Raw genomic sequence first — 20,472 nt, 5'->3', positions numbered from 1 at the left:
ATTAGTCCGCTCAAAAATTTTTATGGCTTTATAAAGGCCAAAGAAATTACAATTTTTGAAGTTCTTTTAAACAACAGAAGAAGTTATTTTGCAAGGTACTGTATCCATAAGAATTTTTATTATTTAAAGCAGGATGATACATATCTTCTTAAATGAGTGACTCTTCTATTTTGATTACTATACACTGAGTAAATTGGTAAAACAAAGATATAAAATGTTTTTAGAATAAAAAATATTATACTGTAGTAGACCAAGACTGGAAGAGAAATTAAGCAGAGATTGTGTCTTATTTTTGATGACTGTAATAAGGTATTATTTGTCAGATAGGAAGACCAGTTAACACCAGGGACATTAAAATCACCCACCGAGTAATATCTTGACGACATACTAGTTTGTCTTCAAGAGCCTCGAAATAAGATTGAAATGTATATGTCGTAGTATCTTAAGGTAATTAGATATTACTGAGGATGATGGCGATGGCCCCGACGTCCTCAGCACCATCACCCGCTGCCAACGACACCACGCCGGAGACGACGACACAGCTGCCACATCGGGCTTCTTCAGGGGGGGGGGGGGGGGGGGGGCAATTGATGTCAACCAGGGCTGCGCTCTCCCTTGAGCCCGATGTGTCCCCTGTTCTGCCAGCGCCACCACCCTCCCACCATCACCCTCTGTTTGAACCGCCCACCACGGTGACGTGTGTGTGTGTGTGTGTGTGTGTGTGTGTGAGCCGCAAGAGGCAGTGTGACGGCCCAGAAACGTAAAATAGTAATTAATAAGTAAAGAAATAAAGGGCTATGTATTGTGTGTTTTTATAACTTCACCCAGTGTTTAGTCTTAAGTCACAGGAAGGACGGCGCAGCGCCACACGTGGCCACTACAGGAACTACCGACGAATAATCTTTAGACAATAATTAATTAAGTATACTGTTATGAAATGAGATGGAAGTCTCAGAAATTGTCGTTTAATTATTACTATATTTTTAAAAGGATAAACTATGTTAGTAATTAGATTAATTATAAGTTAACAAGCTAACGGGAACTCGAGTGTTGGGAGACGCCATGACACCCTGTTGACGAGTAAGTCTTGTTCTTCCGCCGCCCGGAGTGGGACGCTCCCGCACCTCGTCAACTTCATTTTGGTAATATCTGATCCGTTAGCATCCGTTTTGCATATATTAATCTAATTACTTTCTTTCTGTCTTCGAGGCCTACTCCGGGTGGCAGACTGTTTCAATAAGAATTTAAGCTCCTCGAGCATTTTAAATTTAACTTCGGTACGTGTATGTGTGTGTGTGTATATATACACACACACACATACATATATATACATACATACATACATATATATATATATATAGTGAACTTCATGCTCCTGCTAGATGAAAGTACCTTCGTTGCAAGGTTATAGTATAGCACCGGTAATTGTCTGAATCACTGCTACTTTACCACTTTATGTACATTATAACTTTAAAGATAAGAAACAAATTGAAGGAATTAAAATCCCAGACTTGTAATATATCACTACAAATGTTACTTATCAGATCTCCTGTGATTCAACAAGCAAAGTGACAGAGTTGTAAAACATTGGCCCAAATATGTGGCTGCCCTAAGAAGACCATATTGAATGTGGCAAAATTAAACTAGGCAATTTTTCTAGATATTTAAATAGTAAAAGGAAAGAGAGAGAGTGTGAGTGTGAGTGTGTGTATGTGTGTATCTATCGTGAACTTCGTGGAATTGATTTATTCCAGGGGGACCTTGTTGAGATGAAATTTCTTCTACATAGTATCAAAGTTAACTTTTGTTGCACTTCAGATGTTTTAAAAATATCACACACAGTAATTACAGCCAATGAAAACTGTAGCACACTGAAACTATATGACATTTGTGTGTCATGCTACTGAACTTTCTTGCAAGACATATGTACTTTGTGGGTGTGTGTGTGTATGTGTGTGTGCATGTCAATATGCATATGATTGCGTAAATTAGACATGTCACTAGTATTTAGCTACAGTAGCACCTCCCACCTCTGAAACATCTTGGTCACCCCAGTCATGCTGTGCTACAAGCCCAGTGTGAGTTTGTAACATGCTTGTGTGCTCAGGATCAACACCTACAATTCCTTCGCAACGCCGCAAGCGCCATTCGGTGGTTACAAGATGTCTGGCACCGGCCGGGAGATGGGCTCCTATGGCCTGGAAGCATACACCGAGGTGAAGACAGTCATCGTCAGGGTACTCCAGAAGAACAGTTGAACTGCTCACGCCTGCTCTGCTCCATGGAGGTCGTGGTGCTATTGATTGCACTGCCTTGAATGTCAACTAAAAAATACTCTTACTTTGCAACGTTAACGCTTCATTTCTCACAATTGTAACGCTTGAAATAAACATTGACGTAAGCTAAGTTTGAGTGCTGAAAATCTTTTCACGTTTTGAAAGGTTGCTATTATTTACTTTTACATCTTAATTATTTCCTGTTTTAAATTGTTTAAAATACTGTCATCAAAGATAGTAAAAAAATTAGAAGCTGTGAGAAAAATGCTCCAGTAGTATAGAAATCACCTACTGTAATTATTTTCCTATAATAGTTTGCTTCCTTATGCAGGTTAACGAGGGGACTGGGCTATGGTAAATATAGCAGACAGTTGTAACACATTATGTCTTGTGTTCCATTTGTAGCTTTGCCTGTTTCTTTTTTTGACTTATCTGTTTTACTAGGGCATGAAGCAAGCTGACCTCTTCCATTGTCTAGTCGTCCAATGTAAGCTGAGCTTGACTTGAAGCTATTGCTCAAAGTCCTCCAGATAAAGTGAGGACCATTGTCAAAGTAGCAGAGGGGTTGCATTTTGCATTTTCTCACACATTGTGTGTAAGAAGTGTTCCAGTATAAACTTTCCTGGAAAATAAACTTGGTATATCAGAAAAAAGCATATAAATAATGATCAGTGTTATGTAACATTGTTAACAGAAACATAAGTGACATAGGAACAAGTATTAGTAATCGCTGCATGCCACGTGGGTTGCAATGGCAATGTAAGTTCCTTCCCTTACCAAGTTCTGTTTCTGGCACATTTGGTCGTGTTGTGTTCTGGAAGATTGATAAAATAAAGCTCTGAAGAGACTATTGTGACTTGTAAGGAAAAATGACACATGCACACTTTCAAGCACCATAATGTATTTTCAGTTGTAACAGCTACATTAATTTTACTTTTGTTGTTCTAGTATCTTCAGGCTTCATCTGATAACTTATTTTTATTCCTGTATCAAATAAAGTAATTACATAGCACAGGAGTGACAATTATGTGTATTATGGTGGAATGGAGTGAGCTAAATAGCCACAGAGGTGTAATTATTGATGTGGATTAAGTAATGGAGTTGTTTGCCAAAAGTTGGTGACTGACATAGGCGTGCCTAAAGGGGGGGCCAGGTGGGCCATGGCCCCCCCTAATGTAATCACTCAGATTGGCATTTTCTTTAATGCGTTCGTTAATATTCGTATATTCCTGGCACTGTGACACTCAAACTGTGTTTCAGTGTTGCAGCGTGTTAATTAACAATATTTTTAAACATTTTATCGTTCTGGAAATACAGCTGCCTTAGTTTATTTAAAACATGAGGTCCCTTAAATTGGCCTATAGCTTATACTTGAATTCGGTCAGACAGTTTACACGCGGGAATGTTTATTGCTCTCCTGCATCTGTGACACAAATGGGGGAAGTTATCAACATGTATAAATAGCCTCCAATATCGCTGTCATAAATACGTGCAGACTGCAGCCTATGAAAAGTTAGAATGCGATTGTAGCCAGTAAACACAAGATAATCTTTCTTCTCTCTTTTTTTAAATATTTTTTCTTCCTGGATTTGAAAACTATCTGCGGGATTTCTACCCAATATCCGTGAGAAAACTCAACCAACCTGTCACAATTGTTGTTTCGTTTAAAACAGTGACTTCTCCGACTTCGCCAGATCAGGTCAAGCACAGTAGAAAAAACTTGTGTGGTGTGCCTTTAAAATGTTAATATGAATGAGTGCTTCATTTGCAGTGGTCCGTTATTTTAGCGATGGATAGGTATGTATGTTTGAATTTTTTAGTTTAGATTAAACAAATTAGTATTTCTTAGTTTTCAACTACTTAACAAAAATATGCACCCAAGAAAATCAATTATAAAAAAGTGCAATTAGTTTCATTCTTGTGTCGTGTGAGGATCATTTTAAAAATTACGAAATAATGCTAGAAAAGAATGTATTTTTCTACCAACCAGGTACATACCATAAAATTTTTTGTATGTGGTAAGAGAATAAGCCTTCCACCAAGATGCTCCGAGTTCGATTTCCGGTGGAATCACTACCAGCTTTTTGCATGTAATAGGAATCGCGCTAGGGTGATGCCACAAGTAGGCGTGTTTTCTCGGGGTTCTCCTATCCCTCTCAAAAATTATTTATTTTAGTAGCAAAAACTGAATAGTTGTCAAAACTTAAAACTAAGATGAATCAGACTTTGTTGAAAATGGAAACAGTTTGATTTTTGTGCGGCGTTTTGTTATTACATAGTACATAACAATAGGTACAACATGACTTAAATTTCCCCCCCCCCCCCCAATTATTTTGTAATCACGTAATATAGTTCTGTAAATCAGTGTTCACCTGTAACCTTTTATCTGTAACCGGCCCCCATAGTGTAATCGTTTAGGCGCTGGTCTGAGGTCTGAGGTGTGAGGGGTCCGGGCTTCAAATCTTAGCTTGGACATAGTGTCCTTCACTTAATATCACACTTATCGGCTCTTAAGATGTTGCTGTTAAAGGGTCGTAAAACACTCTCAACTAATACACAATACACAATTAATTTAAAGGAGAAATGTACATCCTGGAATCTGTAATTCTTTATTTAAGCTTTCGTAATTCTTTATTTTAAGCTTTCGTTACGTCTAATAAAACCCCACAGACACATAAATATCTGATTTTCGATTTCCAAGATATTAGGCTAAGGGAAGGCTAGCCACAACTTTTCCTTATAGCTGGGTGTAAACTTGAGGCACGGTATGTATTATAACATCATACAAACGTTCAATGTGACTGTACATAATTTTGATATTTTACTGCAGTCTGTAGTTACGTGCTGACTGTGTGTCCAATGACTGCGTATGTGCTATTTTTGTGCTAATTCAATTGTATGTCTGCGCCAGCCTGATCTACAAAGCAGATTAAAGATGGTTATATGTGCACATTTTCATAGCCATGAGAGGCCATGGCCATTGAATATTATATATATTCAATGCCATGGCTACTAGCTGTGTCCGAATTCTATGCGATGAGCCCTTGTTCAAATAACGGAAATTAATGATTAAGCCACTTTGCATGTAACATTAATGCATAACTTGTACGGTAGTATTTTACTTAAGGGCGCCGTCTGCCTCGCGCGCAAACGGTGCTGCAGAGTGTTTGTCGTACTTGTTTGTTGAAAAATTTAATTCACGTGCGTCCACCTCGTACGAAAAGAAATCACACATCAGGCTATGTCGGACTATGGTGCTTTCAAGCTCCCGTGTTTTTTGCAAACACTCTTCCAAAGGCCTTCAAAATGGCCAAAAATGGCTTTTTTCAGACTACTATATCTTGAAATATTATATGTAAAAACCAGTGAAACCACCAGAGCGACATACGCACCACTTAAAGTCCCGTGGAAAAAGCGTGGGACGAAAACTCTGCACGCAAGTTTGGTGCCTTGTGTGTAGACGTGCCGCCGGGGCACTTGAAGCGTGTGTGTTGACCCTTATCGCTCCCCGACTTGTGGGGCTCAAACGAGCATAATCCTCCAGCCAGACGGCGCCCTTAACATTAAAATATAGATTAGAACATATATTGAGAATAAACATTTACTATTTACTAACACAACATGGTAAAATTCATTTGATCTCTTGAACGAATCTCCTTAATGAGCTTAAATAGAAAAAAAAATTAACTGTCGGTGTTTGTAATCAATTGAATGCCCTACATACTCTCCAATTAATCTTAAACTCCCAACTTTCAGTAGTATTAATTTAAAGATATCAGAAATGTATTCTTGAGTTGAGTGTCGTCTGTGTCATCTAGAATTTTGATTTAATTTTTTTTACGATTATGTATGTATTTCAAAGCAAAAAAAAAACATATTTTAAGAGGTTTGTTAAAGTTCTGTTGTCTGAATTTCTATGTTTGTATTCACTAAAAAGAAGTTCATTTCAAGGTAGATCTGGACCAAGTTATTGGAAAATTTGAGGGGGGAAACTGTGTAAGTACCCTTTAAACATTGTCTATGGAAAAAAAAAAACATATTTTCAAGATTGTTAAAATTAAATGGATATAAATATTAACTAGTAAACATATCTTGTTGTTACTGCACAAAATATAAACAAGTCAATGAGTGAATGTATTTAGGCTATTTAACATTTTAAATTCAGCTTCTGATTTAAAATTTTGGCAGCCCCCCCCCCCCCCTAATGGAAATGTCTGGGCACGCCTATGGTGACTGATCACTTGTGTTTGTCACATGAACTTGCCTTTAATACTTGGAAATTTAGCAGTTGGACAGCAGAATGGAATTTAAATCTTGTTGGATCTTATTTTTGTTTAGTAATTTGGCTACGGCTTATTTCACAACCTCGAAAATCTATGTTGCTTAGAGTATAGACCTCCACAAAATTTTTGAAGCCTGTTTGTAGAGAATGTTTGTGTCCCTTATATGAACTTGCATAATATGTGCTGATACCTAAAACTAATTAATTGTTTAAACTTCTTTGAGTTGATAAAATGTTAATTTTTAAATTCTGTAACAGTGTGTCATCTTAAATAAGCTGAAGTTTGAGGAATAGACTGTTGGACATTAAGGCATAAAAAAAATTAATTAATGTAGATAAATAAATATCATTGTGGTACAAGAAATACTTAATTACTTTAACTCAAAACCAAAATTTTTTCATGTAGCCTAATAATTGGAGACTTATGTTTGACACCAGAAACTCATCTACATAATAATTTTATGTTCTTTTAGTGATGACCTGGATATAACTCCCAGGTGTTTGAAGTATATGATTAAAAGATTGGAAGATTCTAAATGTTTTGTAATGTTTTTTTTTAATGATTCTGCAACAAGCTTCACAACAAGAAAGATACATAATATAATTAGGTACTGTTACAAAATTTGGAATATAAAGTAAATTTTTAAAGAACAGAAGTTATATTTAAAAAAAATTGAATTAATATTAAATTATAATTAAAAATTTAATAATTATAACTAGTCACAATTTTTTACACAGTAAGTTACTCTGGATAAACCTTCAAAATTATCACCAACTAAAATTACTCATTTACACAATTAAAAATTACAATGGTGAAATGGATTTAAGTACACATCATATGGCTTATGGGAGAGGGATGGGAGGCAGCTGAATACGAACTAAAACTGGGAAGCTACAATTTGTGTAACAATTACCCTCTTTTATTGCATAATCGTCGCACCCATATTTTAGGGCGTCAAAATTTGGATTAAAAAAAACCTCTCGCGTAAACGTCGCATGATGTTTTTGGTCCCGCTATTAGATGCCGAGCGCTTTGTGTAGGTATCTTTTCTGTATAAAACGATGTATTTTAATGTATAAATATTGACGTCGTACCAATCAGGGCCGTTAAGCCAGTGCTCCGCACCAACAGTACCGTATCCCGTTTTCGGAGCACGCCCCTTGCCCAGCCGGATTGAGTCAAGCGAGTGCCCCGGGCGTGACCTCAATTAACTGAATTAAAACATCAGGACACGAAACCCCGGGGGCTCGACTACGGAAAACAATTTCCAAACGAGGCACTAGGACGAAATTAATTAATCACAAGCAGTGAGCAAGTGCGTCGTAGAGACTCCATGCGTGCGCGGCACGCACGGAACAGAAAACAATCCTCGTTACTAGCCACAGCTGCTACTGGCCTTGATTAATTGGCCTATGATAGTGGTCTATCCAAACTAAGGGAATTCAAACCCAAACAGTGCTCATTGAGACAAGTTGTAGTTAAATTTACAGTCGCCAACTTGGTGCCGCTTTTTAAATTAATAAATTAATTAAAACATCTGTTAAGCCTTAAGCAACTATTTACCAGGTGCAAAGTTTTAATCAAGCACCTGGAGTATGTTTTTTACTCATCATATAACAAATTAAATTATAATTTTTTGGTGCCGACTCAAAGAAGAGAAAGTTTCTCTTCCTTGCGAGGCGGCCATGTTCGGCAGTCTCCAACCACTCCGCGCCGAGAACAGACGTGTGTCCGTGGGCAGCATTCAAGTTAGTTTCATTGATTATTTTTATTCTGCACTACATCTTAAAATTTAAATCCTTTTATTAATTCACCGCTGCCCACGTTGAATCGGCGCGTATTTTGCGGAACCGGGCCTATCCAGACCGTCTTCATTGTGATACCGCGCTGCGTAATGTATCACTCACGTAAGTGTTTCGCCGAACTTAGGAGCCCGCTCATCGAGCCCCCCCTGCACCCATTAATTTTCGGCACTGGCCGTCTTCAGCGAGCATCGACCCACGTCCCGCGAGACTGCCGCGGTAACCATTTCAGTGTCGCGTAGTGTTGTGTTTTTTTGTTATTTGTGTAACCACTAGATGTCGCCAAGTGTTGGTGAGAGAGTTTGTAGCGGGACTGAACCGCGGAGCGGACGTTTAGAGCGTACCGTGTACCCACGCGGACCCCCGGTGAAGCTCCTAAATTAAATGTAATTCTCACCAACTCGTGTACAATCATTTTCCGTAGTCTCCCGTCCTCCCCACGGCCGAGCGGCCTTCACAGCCAAGGGAGAACCATTCAGGTTAGATTCAAGCTGTGTACCTGGCGGGGCATGCGGGGGCAGAGTACCCACGACTTAACATCAACGGCCTAGCAGCCCGCTAGCCTGGCGCCCCTCCGGACAACAAGAGCATAGCGACGCCCGTAGCGCCCGTCAGGTACCCCCCCGGCCTTTCACAGAGGTCGGGTGACGGCAATATAATATTTATTCAGAAATTATCGTGTACTTATTTAAATAACGGAAATACGAAGCTGTCTGATGTGTAAATTTTCTTTTAGAGACTTTTTAAACATTATAACCTTCATTACTAGTCTCCATCGCCGCAGTGTACCGCTTATAAAAACGTAGCCAGTGCTCGTTGCAATAATTACTGTTTGGTTATGATGCTTCCCGTATAGAGTGCGCACACATAGACGAATATCGATATCTCGATAGAATGACCACGACATCCGAACCAGGACACCAGAAAATCTCCTCGACGACCTGGAAATACCAAGTAATACACAAGACCCCACGCACGAGACGACGTCACGCCAACCGGGACAGGTGACCATCACCGACGTCTCACTGAGCGACCCGGAGGGCCTATTGGGAGACACTGCCACCGTCGTCGACGAACCCGACGACGTGGTACTCGGCGCCGCCGGACAACAACTACAACTCTGTGCGGCTGGGCCAGTGATCACCTACGCATGAGGAGGAGGCGGCAACCCTACCTGAGGGCACAACACCCGTCGTGGAGGAACCCGACGACGAGGCAGTAGAAACCCCGGGTATACCCGAACGAAGGAGGCAACCTTACTCTAGCGGGCCATCCAACAACCACGACGCGAGCAACCGCCATACAACCCCGACGGAAGACCACAACAACACCACCACGACCACCACTTGGACGCCTCACGACCCACCAGGAGCGCCCGATGAACCGCCCACACGCCAAGTGACGAGACCCGTCAGGGACAGGCGGCTCCCAGGGTACCTGGCCGAGTACGACCTCGGGAGGGCCCAGAGGGGCCACCGCGGCCCCCACAATCCCGAGGGCACGACGGAGGAAACTCGACCACTGGTGGACACGCACTACCACCTGCGACCGCCCAGAGCCCCAACCGCCTGGACATGCTGTGAAAACTAGGCCACCACACCACCACACGACCACAACACTGCACACCACCACCACCTCATCACGCCTTCACGCGGCCCCACCAGCCGCAGCCACCAGGTCCAGAGCGCCGGCCCCACCAGCCGCAGCCACCCCAGGCGCCATGATGGGGATTCAACGACATGCTAGGGGTGCAAACAGCCACAGAGCCTGATCGCGTGCAAGGCCGGGCTTCAGGGGGGGGGGGGGGGGCGTTTGACGTCGTACCGACTGAAGACCAGTAGTCCGGCCTCAGCCCGCAGTACTGGCTCCTGCTGGCCGAACACACTCCTCGCCAAGTCTCTACCCAGATGAGACGAGTGGCGTAACCGTGGCGCACAGAGGGAGTGCCCCCCTCTGTATGCCAACCCCTGCGGCAGTTCTGGCCAGCTCGCGGCCTGGAGCGGACGTACGCGTACCGTGGGGAGCCTTCAATTTTTGTCTCTCTGATTCTTCACGACTGGTAACTATAGTCATCACCAAATACCTTTTTCAACGCAACTCCCCACGCGACTCCGGGTCGATTTTTTCTATGGTGCAGAGAGTAACCCAGCCGGCGCTACTTTCCAAGTCAAGCCACCGAGTCTAGGGGACACGCTGGGGCCGATCGACCCACTCACGGTTATACGACAAAGCTAGCCTGGCGCCCTCCCAGAAAACACCCCCAATTTTCACGTACAGCTCCTTAGACTCACCGCAGGACCTGAGGGCTGATGTCTACTTGCTGATTGCTCCAAGGGCTAGTTACACATAAAAAATAGGGAGGTAATATTTACGTTAACACAACACTATAGTTAATTAAGGCTGAAGGCCGCAAAGGAGGCACTCAAAAACTTATTAAGGTAAGTTCACACGTGAGTGACTCGGGCACTCCTGTGTTGCACTTTCCTTAGGTGAGGGTTTTAATTTGACGTCGTCCGGGCCTGCGGCCCCCTTTGAGCCCGATATGCCACCGCCCAAACGCCACCATCTGTTGAAACCTCCCGCTTGCGTGCGTGTGTGTGTGTGTTGCTAGCCCGGCAAGAGGGCACTTAGCTGCAGTGCGCCGCACCCCTAATTGGTATTAATAATTATTGTAATCCTTTTATTTTCGCCCCAAAATAGTGTCACGACGGCTGTGCATGTGAGTGTCTTTTATTTAACCAAATCATGATGTTTTTGTAATTAATAAGTGCAAGCACGAGCAAGGACGCTCTCTAGCAGGCGGCGGAGGAACTAGCACGTAACTGGATTTAAACTGTTTTATATCGTATAAGTAATTATTATAGACGGTCTGGGTATGGATGTGATGTACCTACTTATTTTTGTAGAAGGATTTATGTTATTTTTCAATAATAACCCGGGGCACGCCATAGCTAAGTTGTAACGGTAATTGTGTTCGGCGCGAAGGGCGCCATGTTGCCTTCCGCAAGCCCGGGTCTCTCCCCAGTCTCTATCTCCAGCCGGCCGAGGGCGGACGTGTCTGCAACTCGAGGCGACCACGTGCGTGGTTCGCCTCCTCACCTAATTCGATTCGTGCCTGGGGCGTTTTGTAGCAGTATCAAGGGATGATTGTGTAAGGACGTGTAACGTGAGTAATAAAACCAATTTAATTGAGTCACATGTTTTTGTGTTCAGGGGCCATGTGGGTCCTTAACCTGGTCAGCGGCATGTGGGACGCCCTGAGAGCCCACTGTGGTAATTAGAAGCGTGCTCGATGCTGAGAGTGGGCTTAGTTAGGGACAGGCGGTGTGTTAAAAAGTCAGGAGGGCTAATATCTCGCCGCACACGGGCCACGTAATGCCCTGAGTTAGAGTTATCCAGCCGGGTCCACGTGCCCACTCACGTGGTGGCACCCATTAGTTTCCACCAATATTCCAACTTCAACACCGGTACGCCCTCAAATTAATATTGGAGTTATTATTAATTTATGTTTAATTGTTAATGCTGGCTTAAGGGTCTTGCGTCCCACAGTGTTTCCCGTCAACCTTGTGGGATGAAGAGCAGACCTATGAAGTGTCGGAGTTGTAGTCGGCTCTAGTATCTGAGTGAAGCTCTCAGCAAGATCCAAAAATGGCGTGCGATGCGAATATATAGCCTCTCCCGCTTACGGCAACCCATAGCCTTCTCGTGGCGCCAGTGTTTAAACAAATATGGGAAATGCAAGGGGTGCCCACTCCTCAGATTTCCTCGGTTTGTCGGAACGGGAATTCTGGTGGATTAGTAAGCTGTGAGTAGGTGACTACGACTTGCTCCTGCAGAAAGTCCACCGGGGGGTTTTGGACCCCCAAACCCTAGGTGGTGTCTCAAAGCATTGGATTCAACGTGAAGAATCCAGGATGCATATGGAATAGCGAAGGGCGGTAGCGTGGCGGGGTTTCGCTCCCTGTCCGGGCACCCGGGCTCTGGCAAAGCTGTAACCTTCGGGCGGTGGATAGTCTAAGGGATGGTAATTAAGGCAATCCTTGGTTTAGTGTTACCATACCTACCCGGGCTCTGGCAAAGCTGTAACCTTCGGGCGGGGGATATGCTGATATTGAAGTACCCAAGGACATCCAAGTCCGGATTAGGGGGTGCTCTCCCGCTATGTGGCTGCTTGGGAAAGCACTATACCTGAAGATGAAGGGTGCCATGGGACTGATCCTTTACTGTGATAGTTCCATGCTGAGATTTCCTCTAATGGCTCAGGATCAGGATTGGAGTAGGAAACGTGGTGGTAGTGGTCCTCCTATGCTTGGAGAACACTCCGAAGGGTCCCCGTCCTGTTGACGAGTGGAAGTGTTGAGCTACTTAAGCTCGGGTACTAGCCTGCTGAGCTAGTAGAGGTTGGATAGGTCTCAGCTGGATCATGAGTAACTGGGTGACCGAGGGGTCCCAGGGATGTGAGAGGTATGGTTCCGTGTCGTTGCTACTCAGATCTCTCAGAGGGGGCTGGCTCTGTTGGAGGTCTGGGGGTGACGGCGGAGCTGGGGGTGTTTCGGTGGGGCCGAAGTTGGGATGGGTCTCCTCAACCTCTCGACCTAGCCGGGCGCTCTCCAGTAACATGCCGCGATTGGAAATGGCGAATCTATTTCCGGGTTCAAGGAACCCATGTTAGGCTATGGTAACAGTGTCTGGCATGTAAAAGACCCATCTTTCTCCTAACCAGGACCATGCCCTAACGGGATTACCTGCCTGGGGAGTACCTATTGATGCAAATTTGAGGTGTGAACCTAATGTACATGTTAATGAACTGGGGTCGAGACATGTCCCTTGATTCTACCTTGGCATTGAAGGCTCACCTGACTCGCGTGGACCATGGCTAGGGGTGCGTTCCGTTAGCGGGTGCAGGTCGGGCTTTGGGGTGGCCTTCGGCTAGACAAAGTCAACTTAAACTTGTTCAATTGATGTGGTTCGTCGTTCCGTGCATTTATTTAATCATTTTATTTATTGATTTTATATTATGCTCTTCGTGTTTATATTATCTATGTATTAATGAAACCACAATTTTAATAATATGTAATAATTTGCGATTATTTTTAAAATATGAAAATCTGTATTTGTATGACTCAATAGATCTTATTGGATTCATTGAAAAATAAAGTGGTTAGGGTGAAAAATTCTTTATTTAATTTTCATATATATTCTATAGTATTTAACATAAAAACCGTTAGTATTTATGCCTTTTTGTTGTGTTTAAATTATTTATTTACTACTGACTTTTTTTTAAGTTCTGTCAATATTTCAATATTTATGTGCTTTTGTAAAGTAGAGAAAATAATGGTTAGTGTTTATGGGAATTAAATTTATAAGGCAATGAGTAAAATAAATAAAATATATAATTTCTAAGTGTTCGCAGAATCGATTGGTTCACTTTCTCTATGGACATCATTTACAGCAAGTACTATGCAAGGTCATATGAAGGTCGAACTGAAATTACGCAGAGGTGACCTCTAGAAGCTGACATTTATCGTCTGCTATAGGTTCGCGGAGGGTTCATTTTGAAAGAAAGGGCAGTAGCCTGAAAGTAGTGGTGTTAACAGTGAATTTTACTTCTTAGGAACCAACCAACAAAAATGACTACTTATTTTAATTATCCGCCACCCGCCCTTCAAGAGGAATTGCGTAAAATTGCAGAAGCAATAGTCGCCCCAGGAAAAGGGATTCTAGCAGCTGACGAATCTACTGCTACCATAGGTAAGCGATTTACCGACATTGCAGTAGAGAACACAGAAGATAATAGGAGGCAGTACAGGCAATTGCTGTTTTCGACCGAGAAGGTCATCGGGAACAATATATCTGGCGTGATTTTGTTCCACGAGACGCTGTACCAGAAATCAGACGACGGAACTCCATTCGTGGAGTTGCTGAATAGCAGGGGCATAATCCCCGGAATCAAGGTAGACAAGGGTGTAGTGGACCTGTTCGGCTCGGAAGAGGAAGTGACCACCCAGGGTCTGGATGACTTGGACAAGCGCTGTGCCCAGTACAAGAAGGACGGCTGCCACTTCGCCAAGTGGCGCTGCGTGCTGAAGATCAAGAAGAACACTCCGTCCTACCAGGCCATCTTGGAGAACGCCAATGTTCTGGCCCGTTATGCTTCAATCTGCCAGGCCAACCGCATCGTGCCCATCGTGGAGCCAGAGATTCTGCCGGATGGAGACCACGACCTTGACCGCGCCCAGAAGGTGACCGAGACCGTCTTGGCTGCAGTGTACAAAGCGCTCAGCGACCACCATGTATACTTGGAGGGAACTCTCCTGAAGCCCAACATGGTGACTGCAGGCCAGTCGTGCCCTACCAAGTACACCCCGGAGCAGATTGCGGCAGCCACGGTGACCGCCCTCAACAGGACGGTGCCTGCAGCAGTGAGTGGCATCACCTTCTTGTCGGGTGGCCAGTCTGAGGAGGAGGCTACGGTCAACTTGAATGCCATCAACCAGTTTAAAGGCAAAAAGCCATGGCCACTGACCTTCAGCTACGGCCGGGCTTTGCAGGCGTCTGTACTGAAGGCGTGGGGTGGCAAGAAGGAGAATGTCGGGGCGGCGCAGGAGGAGCTGCTGAAGAGAGCCAAGGCCAACGGGGAAGCGTCACTGGGGAAGTACTTGGTCGGCAGCGTCTCTGGCAAGGCAGCCGATCAAGGCTTGTTCATAAAGGATCATGCTTACTGAGTGTTGCATTACAGCCCTGTTGTAGTTCTGTTGTTCAATTAAGAGATCACAATTCTGTGTGTCATTTTTAACTGGGAATATAATGGCTTCAGAGTATATTAGTTATAATATGGATTGCCATATTACACCTTTGTTGAATAGAGGAAAAAAAAAAATTATTTCATGAGCATAAAGTGCATAATTGATGACTTGTAGCATAATCCCACCAAGACAATTGTTTGAATGATTTAGCAGTGATTTGATGTTTCTTTTAATTGGCAAATTTAGAAATCTTCAGTATTGTGCAAAATATTCTAGTTTAATTTAGATATTGTATAATTTTAATATTTTGATAGCAAGTAAATAATTGCTTTGGATTTTCGTAATAGTTCCGTTTCACATATTCCAAGTTTATCCCTTGATCCTGATGGCATGGTCCTGTATTTATTGATCCTGTGGCACATGATGCTTGCTGTTTTAATTTAGTATGTCGAAAGATCCTGGCCAAACAAATGCCACAATACAAACATATATTGTCAGTTTTTGTGGACATTTTTTCATTAATATTCAACTTACGATCATAATACATTGGTATGTCAAAATTGATGTCCATGCTCTTTCGACATACTAAATTAAAACCTTAAGCATCATGTGCCACAGGATCAACGCGTACAGAATCATGCCATCAGGATCAACTTGGATGTGTGATATGGAACTTCTACTCCATTTATAACAATTGTTTATTTTGATTTATCTTAGACTGGGATAAATGTTTCTTTAGACCTTCTCACACTATTTGATAACTTTTACTCAGTAGCAGTTTGACTCTAATCATGTTTTATTCTAATGGTTGGTTAAAAGATATTTAAAGAAGTGGTCCATTTTAAGTCAAAGGTAAATATGTATTGTACGGATTAGCGCCAAAAAAAATCTTACAAATATGAAATAACTTTCATTATATGCTATCTTAAGTCCTCTTTTCAGAACCGCCTGCGGAGATAAAAAATTCCAAATACTTTTGGAGATATGGCCGTTCTTATTTTGCTATACCAGACGTGTGTATTAATTTGACCGTCGCCATTTTATATTTTGCCGTGTGCGCGTGAATGTCTAAATAACAGAAATTTTCCATTAGGTAAGGTTAGTTACATTATAAATACTTCAAAATAAACCAAAATTAAAAATTATATCAATTTATTTTACATGTTGTATAGTTTTAAGTATTTATAATGTAACTGACCTGACCTAACAAAATGGGACAAAGGTAGATTAGGTCAGGTCAGCTACATTATAAATACTTTGAAACTGAACAGACATTAAAAATAATAAAATTAATTTTATTGGTTGTTTAGTTTTAAAGTATTTATAATGTAGCTGACCTGACCTAACAAACCGGGAAAAAGGATGAACAGAATAAACTCACGTAAGTTTCTTTTTACATGATGTATTCGTTCACGTGAGAGTCCTAAGATCCACATAAAGTTCTGCCATTCCCGATTACACCCGAATATTCACCTTCGGCCAACCTCGGGATTTATTTATTTTTGCGCAGGAAAAATGAATTGAAATATTAAAAGTGGTCGGATAGGTTAGCTACATTAAAACACTTTAAAACCATTTGGATGGTTAGTTAGGTTAGTATAGCTACATTAAAATAAACACAGAAATATTAATAAATAAACCCGAGGTTGGCCGAAGGTGAATTGTTCGGGTGTAATCGGGAATGGCAGAACTTTATGTGCATCTTAGGTTTCTCCGTTTGGGAACATCGCAAAAAAAAAAAAATGATACTTGTAAACAAGCAACCGTTATCGCCGCACGAGTTCACAGGATGAAAATTAAAAAATTCGATATCTCCAAAAGTATTTGGAATTTCTTATCTCAGCCGGGTTTAATGAAAAGAGGAAGTTTAAGAGCACAATAAAGGTATTTTCGGATTTTTAAATTTTTTTTTAAAAAAAATCGCCAAAAAATGAAGATTAAAAAATTCGATATCTCCTAAAGTAATTGGAATTTTTTATCTCCGCAGGCGGTTCTGAAGAGAGGACGTAAGATAGCATATAATGAAAGTTATTTCATATTTGTACGATTTTTTTTGGCGCTAATCCGTACAATACATATTTACCAAGTCAAATAATTAACTTTCCAGTTTATTTAAAATATTTGCTGTGGCATTATTCTTATTTGAAAGTATTGATATTTTAATGTCCTAAAAAATTGGTGGTTCTTTGCTAGAATTACTGTTGAAAAAATAGTTGTGAGTAGGCAAGCAGTAAACTATAAGGATTCTGTGAAAGAAATGTAACAGAGATTAACAAATAATAATTGTGAATAGCTATTATAAAGTCCCAGCCCAGTTTCCTATTGTGTTGTGTTTATCTGCCAGGCTATTGGACTGCTCCCCCGGAGTTGTTAAGATTGCCGTCTCTTGACCGTTGCATGATCCTAGACCGCTGTGTGAGCAGCATCAAGTCTAGCCGCTAATTATTACTGTCCAGTGTATATTAGGTGTAATTGGGCGCTCATTGGAAGTAGTTTAGTCTTGCAGCACCGCTCATGGAGTATCCAGTATAAATATTACCCTTGACAGATGTGCGGATTTGTGAATCACCTTACGTACATCACACTAGAAATTAATATTTATTTTGTAAGAATTTTCTTCTGTATTTGTTAGCAAAACTTCATCATTGATAATTTTATGTAAATATATGCTTGTTTAATTATTTTGTTGCAGAAAATCATGAATTTGGAAAGTGTTTGCAGATAAAATATTTAAATTTCTAAGATATTTTTATTTATTTTTGTGTGCTATTATAATGTCAATGAAAAATGAAAAAAATGTAATTTTTTTAATATCTTTGATATCTTAATTTGTGAAGATTGTGTGAACTCTCTGTAATGATTTGCAGCCTTTATAAAGTGAATTGTAATTCAAGTTATCTAGAAATAAACTGCAGGACAATATTTTGGTGTATTATTTTCAATTTGCCTTAATTTTATTTAATAGATATCATACTGTATAGCATATACATTAAGAAATGTAACTTTTCAATGGACTTATTTTTGTTGAAGTATGTTTAATGATTACTCCATAGGCTATGTGTATTTGGTTATGTGAATTAAATTAAGTAAAGGCAACACAATTTTATTTTTGAGAGAGTGATGAAATGGCTAATGTGCAATGATGCAACATGTAAGTCATTTACAAAACTACCATAGGCAACTTAGTGCTGCTAAGTTAAAGATTTAGACAGTGTATAAATTAAAATTATTAAACCAATGCACAATTACTTCTGTTTTTAGTTTTATAACTTAAATCGTGCAAACTGGCATGGAAAAAAAAATGGGTGCATGGCTGCCATGCATGTTTGAAGTGAAACTTTTCAGATAGAGGGGCAGGAAATTTGGACACGTTTACAGTTAAACATACAAGCAGGTTTATAGGTATGCAAGTATATAAGAATGTGTGAATATCCAAATGCAGAAGTATGTGATTGCACACGTGTGAAATGCAAGTACACAAGAATGCAATTGTGCTATAATGTCAACATACCATCGAGCGTGGCTACCACCATCTGTTTTTTCTGCAAGCTACAATATGATGCACATACGTGGGAGGTTCATAATTCTAACAAACATGACTAGCATCTCACTCCTGAGCACTGCATTTTTCGGTTTTTGATACGCTGATCTCAACTTACTTAGCCAGCCTTAAAAAAGTTTCACTTCAAAAATATTCCCAACCCAAATCATTTCGTCAATGCTCCCCTCATGAACTCAATGTTGGAATGTTAAGCTCTAATTTATTCATTCAAAAAGTCCATGTGGGAGAAACCTATGTAATACTGCATTTTACATTATACAGCTAGGAACTTGTGCCAAACTTCAACATTGATTCCAAGGATGGTGTTGCTGTCCTATTCTCACCTGTTGTTGAAAGGCCATGTTCTATTAGTGAAAAATGTTATTGCGACATGACTTTCATAGTTTGGAGGTTGTTGGGAGAGAGTTTGATAAACCAATTAGAAGTCAGTTCCCTAAAAAACTGCATCCATCCGTCCCTGGAAGTTTGTGGGTGAGGTTCATAACAGATACTGAAATTACAATAAATATACCACCACCTCAATAAGATTAAATTATCTTTGTCTTAATTTGTTCTAATGATGCAATGACAAGAGTGAACAAACACCAAGAAAGATTAATTTAGTAGGATTTCATGAGCAAAGAGAAAACTAATGCAAGGAAAGAAGATAGAATTGGTTTTATTTTCCCATCCAAGACCACATGGGTGAGGGAATATTTGACTTTCAAGAAACATTCTTTTTAAGTATACTGTTCTAGTTAAATCAGTGCCCTCCTACCAACCCCCTAAAATAAATTAAAAACACTTAACTTCTTTTCTTCTAAAATTATTTGGGGAAAAATATGTAAAGATAACATCTCGACGTGAGTTTTCTTTTCCGGCTATCCCAACTGGCGGAGCTTGGTAGCACTCAGAGCCTGCGAGTACTATATCGCTTAAAAAAAAAAGAGGTGATCAAATTCATATATTTCCAAAGCAGTATCTATATTTTTAACTATCCTTACATTAAAGATGGAAATAAATTTAAAAACTCAAGATTTTAATGTTAGACCCTGAGGTGACAAAACCAGTGGAAATTTAATTTACAATTTAATTGGCACCTAACTGTACGAGCTACTTGACCATGTGAGTCAGTCCCTACCTTCAGCTATCGCCAATTTAGTGTCACAAAAGAACCAGCAAGACAATGAAGATGAAACATCAACCGAGGGAGGTCTAGAGAGTAGAATCAGTCACACTGTGGGTTTGAGCACTTTCGAGAACACACTATCTACGCTACACAGAACAGCAAGACGACACATCACCAGCTGACATAATTATGTTTACGCGTCAGTGCAGTATGGCGTTCAAGAAGCAAGAGAAGCAAGGCATTGTAATAATAAAACAGAGAACTTGTAACGATTACTCATATGCCCATGCCTCAGGGAGCTATCACACTCCTGTCGAGTAGGATACTACCTGCATGACTGATGTAGCGCGCGCATGGGCTTGAGGTAAGGGGTCTGTTGGAGCTGCTCGACCATAGTCGAAGTCATAGTCGGAGTCACAGAGACGTGGCCGGAAGTGGCGAAAGTCCGCCATGTTTTTCCGTTGGAAGCTTGATCCATCAGGATGGTTCTCCTCTAGTCTGGTCGGTTGTCACCTGGGTATAAATAGGCCTGTTCTGGGCCAAGCCCACCAGACAGCAGCCTACAAGACATGAATACGTCATCGATGACGAAGATCGCTCTGTTGTCCGTTTACACCGTCAAAACATCACTCGCTGTCGCAGCCTAGTGAGTCCGCACCAGAACCTGGTGAGACCAGCATTTCATATTTATGCAC

General features: G+C 41.2%; 2 protein-coding genes across 2 annotated transcripts in view; both read left to right on the top strand.

Annotated features, from left to right (window-relative positions):
• Window positions 1-2,406, top strand: part of LOC134537608 (aldehyde dehydrogenase, mitochondrial) — a 108,492-nt gene extending 106,086 nt beyond the window's left edge. The window contains exon 10 of the mRNA XM_063378218.1: window positions 2,108-2,406. Within this exon, the coding sequence (XP_063234288.1) occupies window positions 2,108-2,258 (151 nt within the window). The 3' untranslated portion in view covers window positions 2,259-2,406. The remainder of the gene's footprint in view (window positions 1-2,107) is intronic.
• An 11,381-nt stretch (window positions 2,407-13,787) lies between these two features.
• Window positions 13,788-18,029, top strand: LOC134537603 (fructose-bisphosphate aldolase-like). The gene has a single exon (XM_063378204.1). The coding sequence runs from the start codon at window positions 13,992-13,994 to the stop codon at window positions 15,084-15,086; it is 1,095 nt and encodes a 364-aa protein (XP_063234274.1). The 5' UTR covers window positions 13,788-13,991; the 3' UTR covers window positions 15,087-18,029.
• Window positions 18,030-20,472: the final 2,443 nt, after the last annotated feature.

Source organism: Bacillus rossius, chromosome 1 (genome assembly GCF_032445375.1).
Source record: "Bacillus rossius redtenbacheri isolate Brsri chromosome 1, Brsri_v3, whole genome shotgun sequence".
NCBI classification, from domain to species: domain Eukaryota; kingdom Metazoa; phylum Arthropoda; class Insecta; order Phasmatodea; family Bacillidae; genus Bacillus; species Bacillus rossius.
The sequence above is the reverse complement of the archived record's forward strand: the minus strand, read 5'-3'. Positions and strand labels throughout refer to the sequence as shown.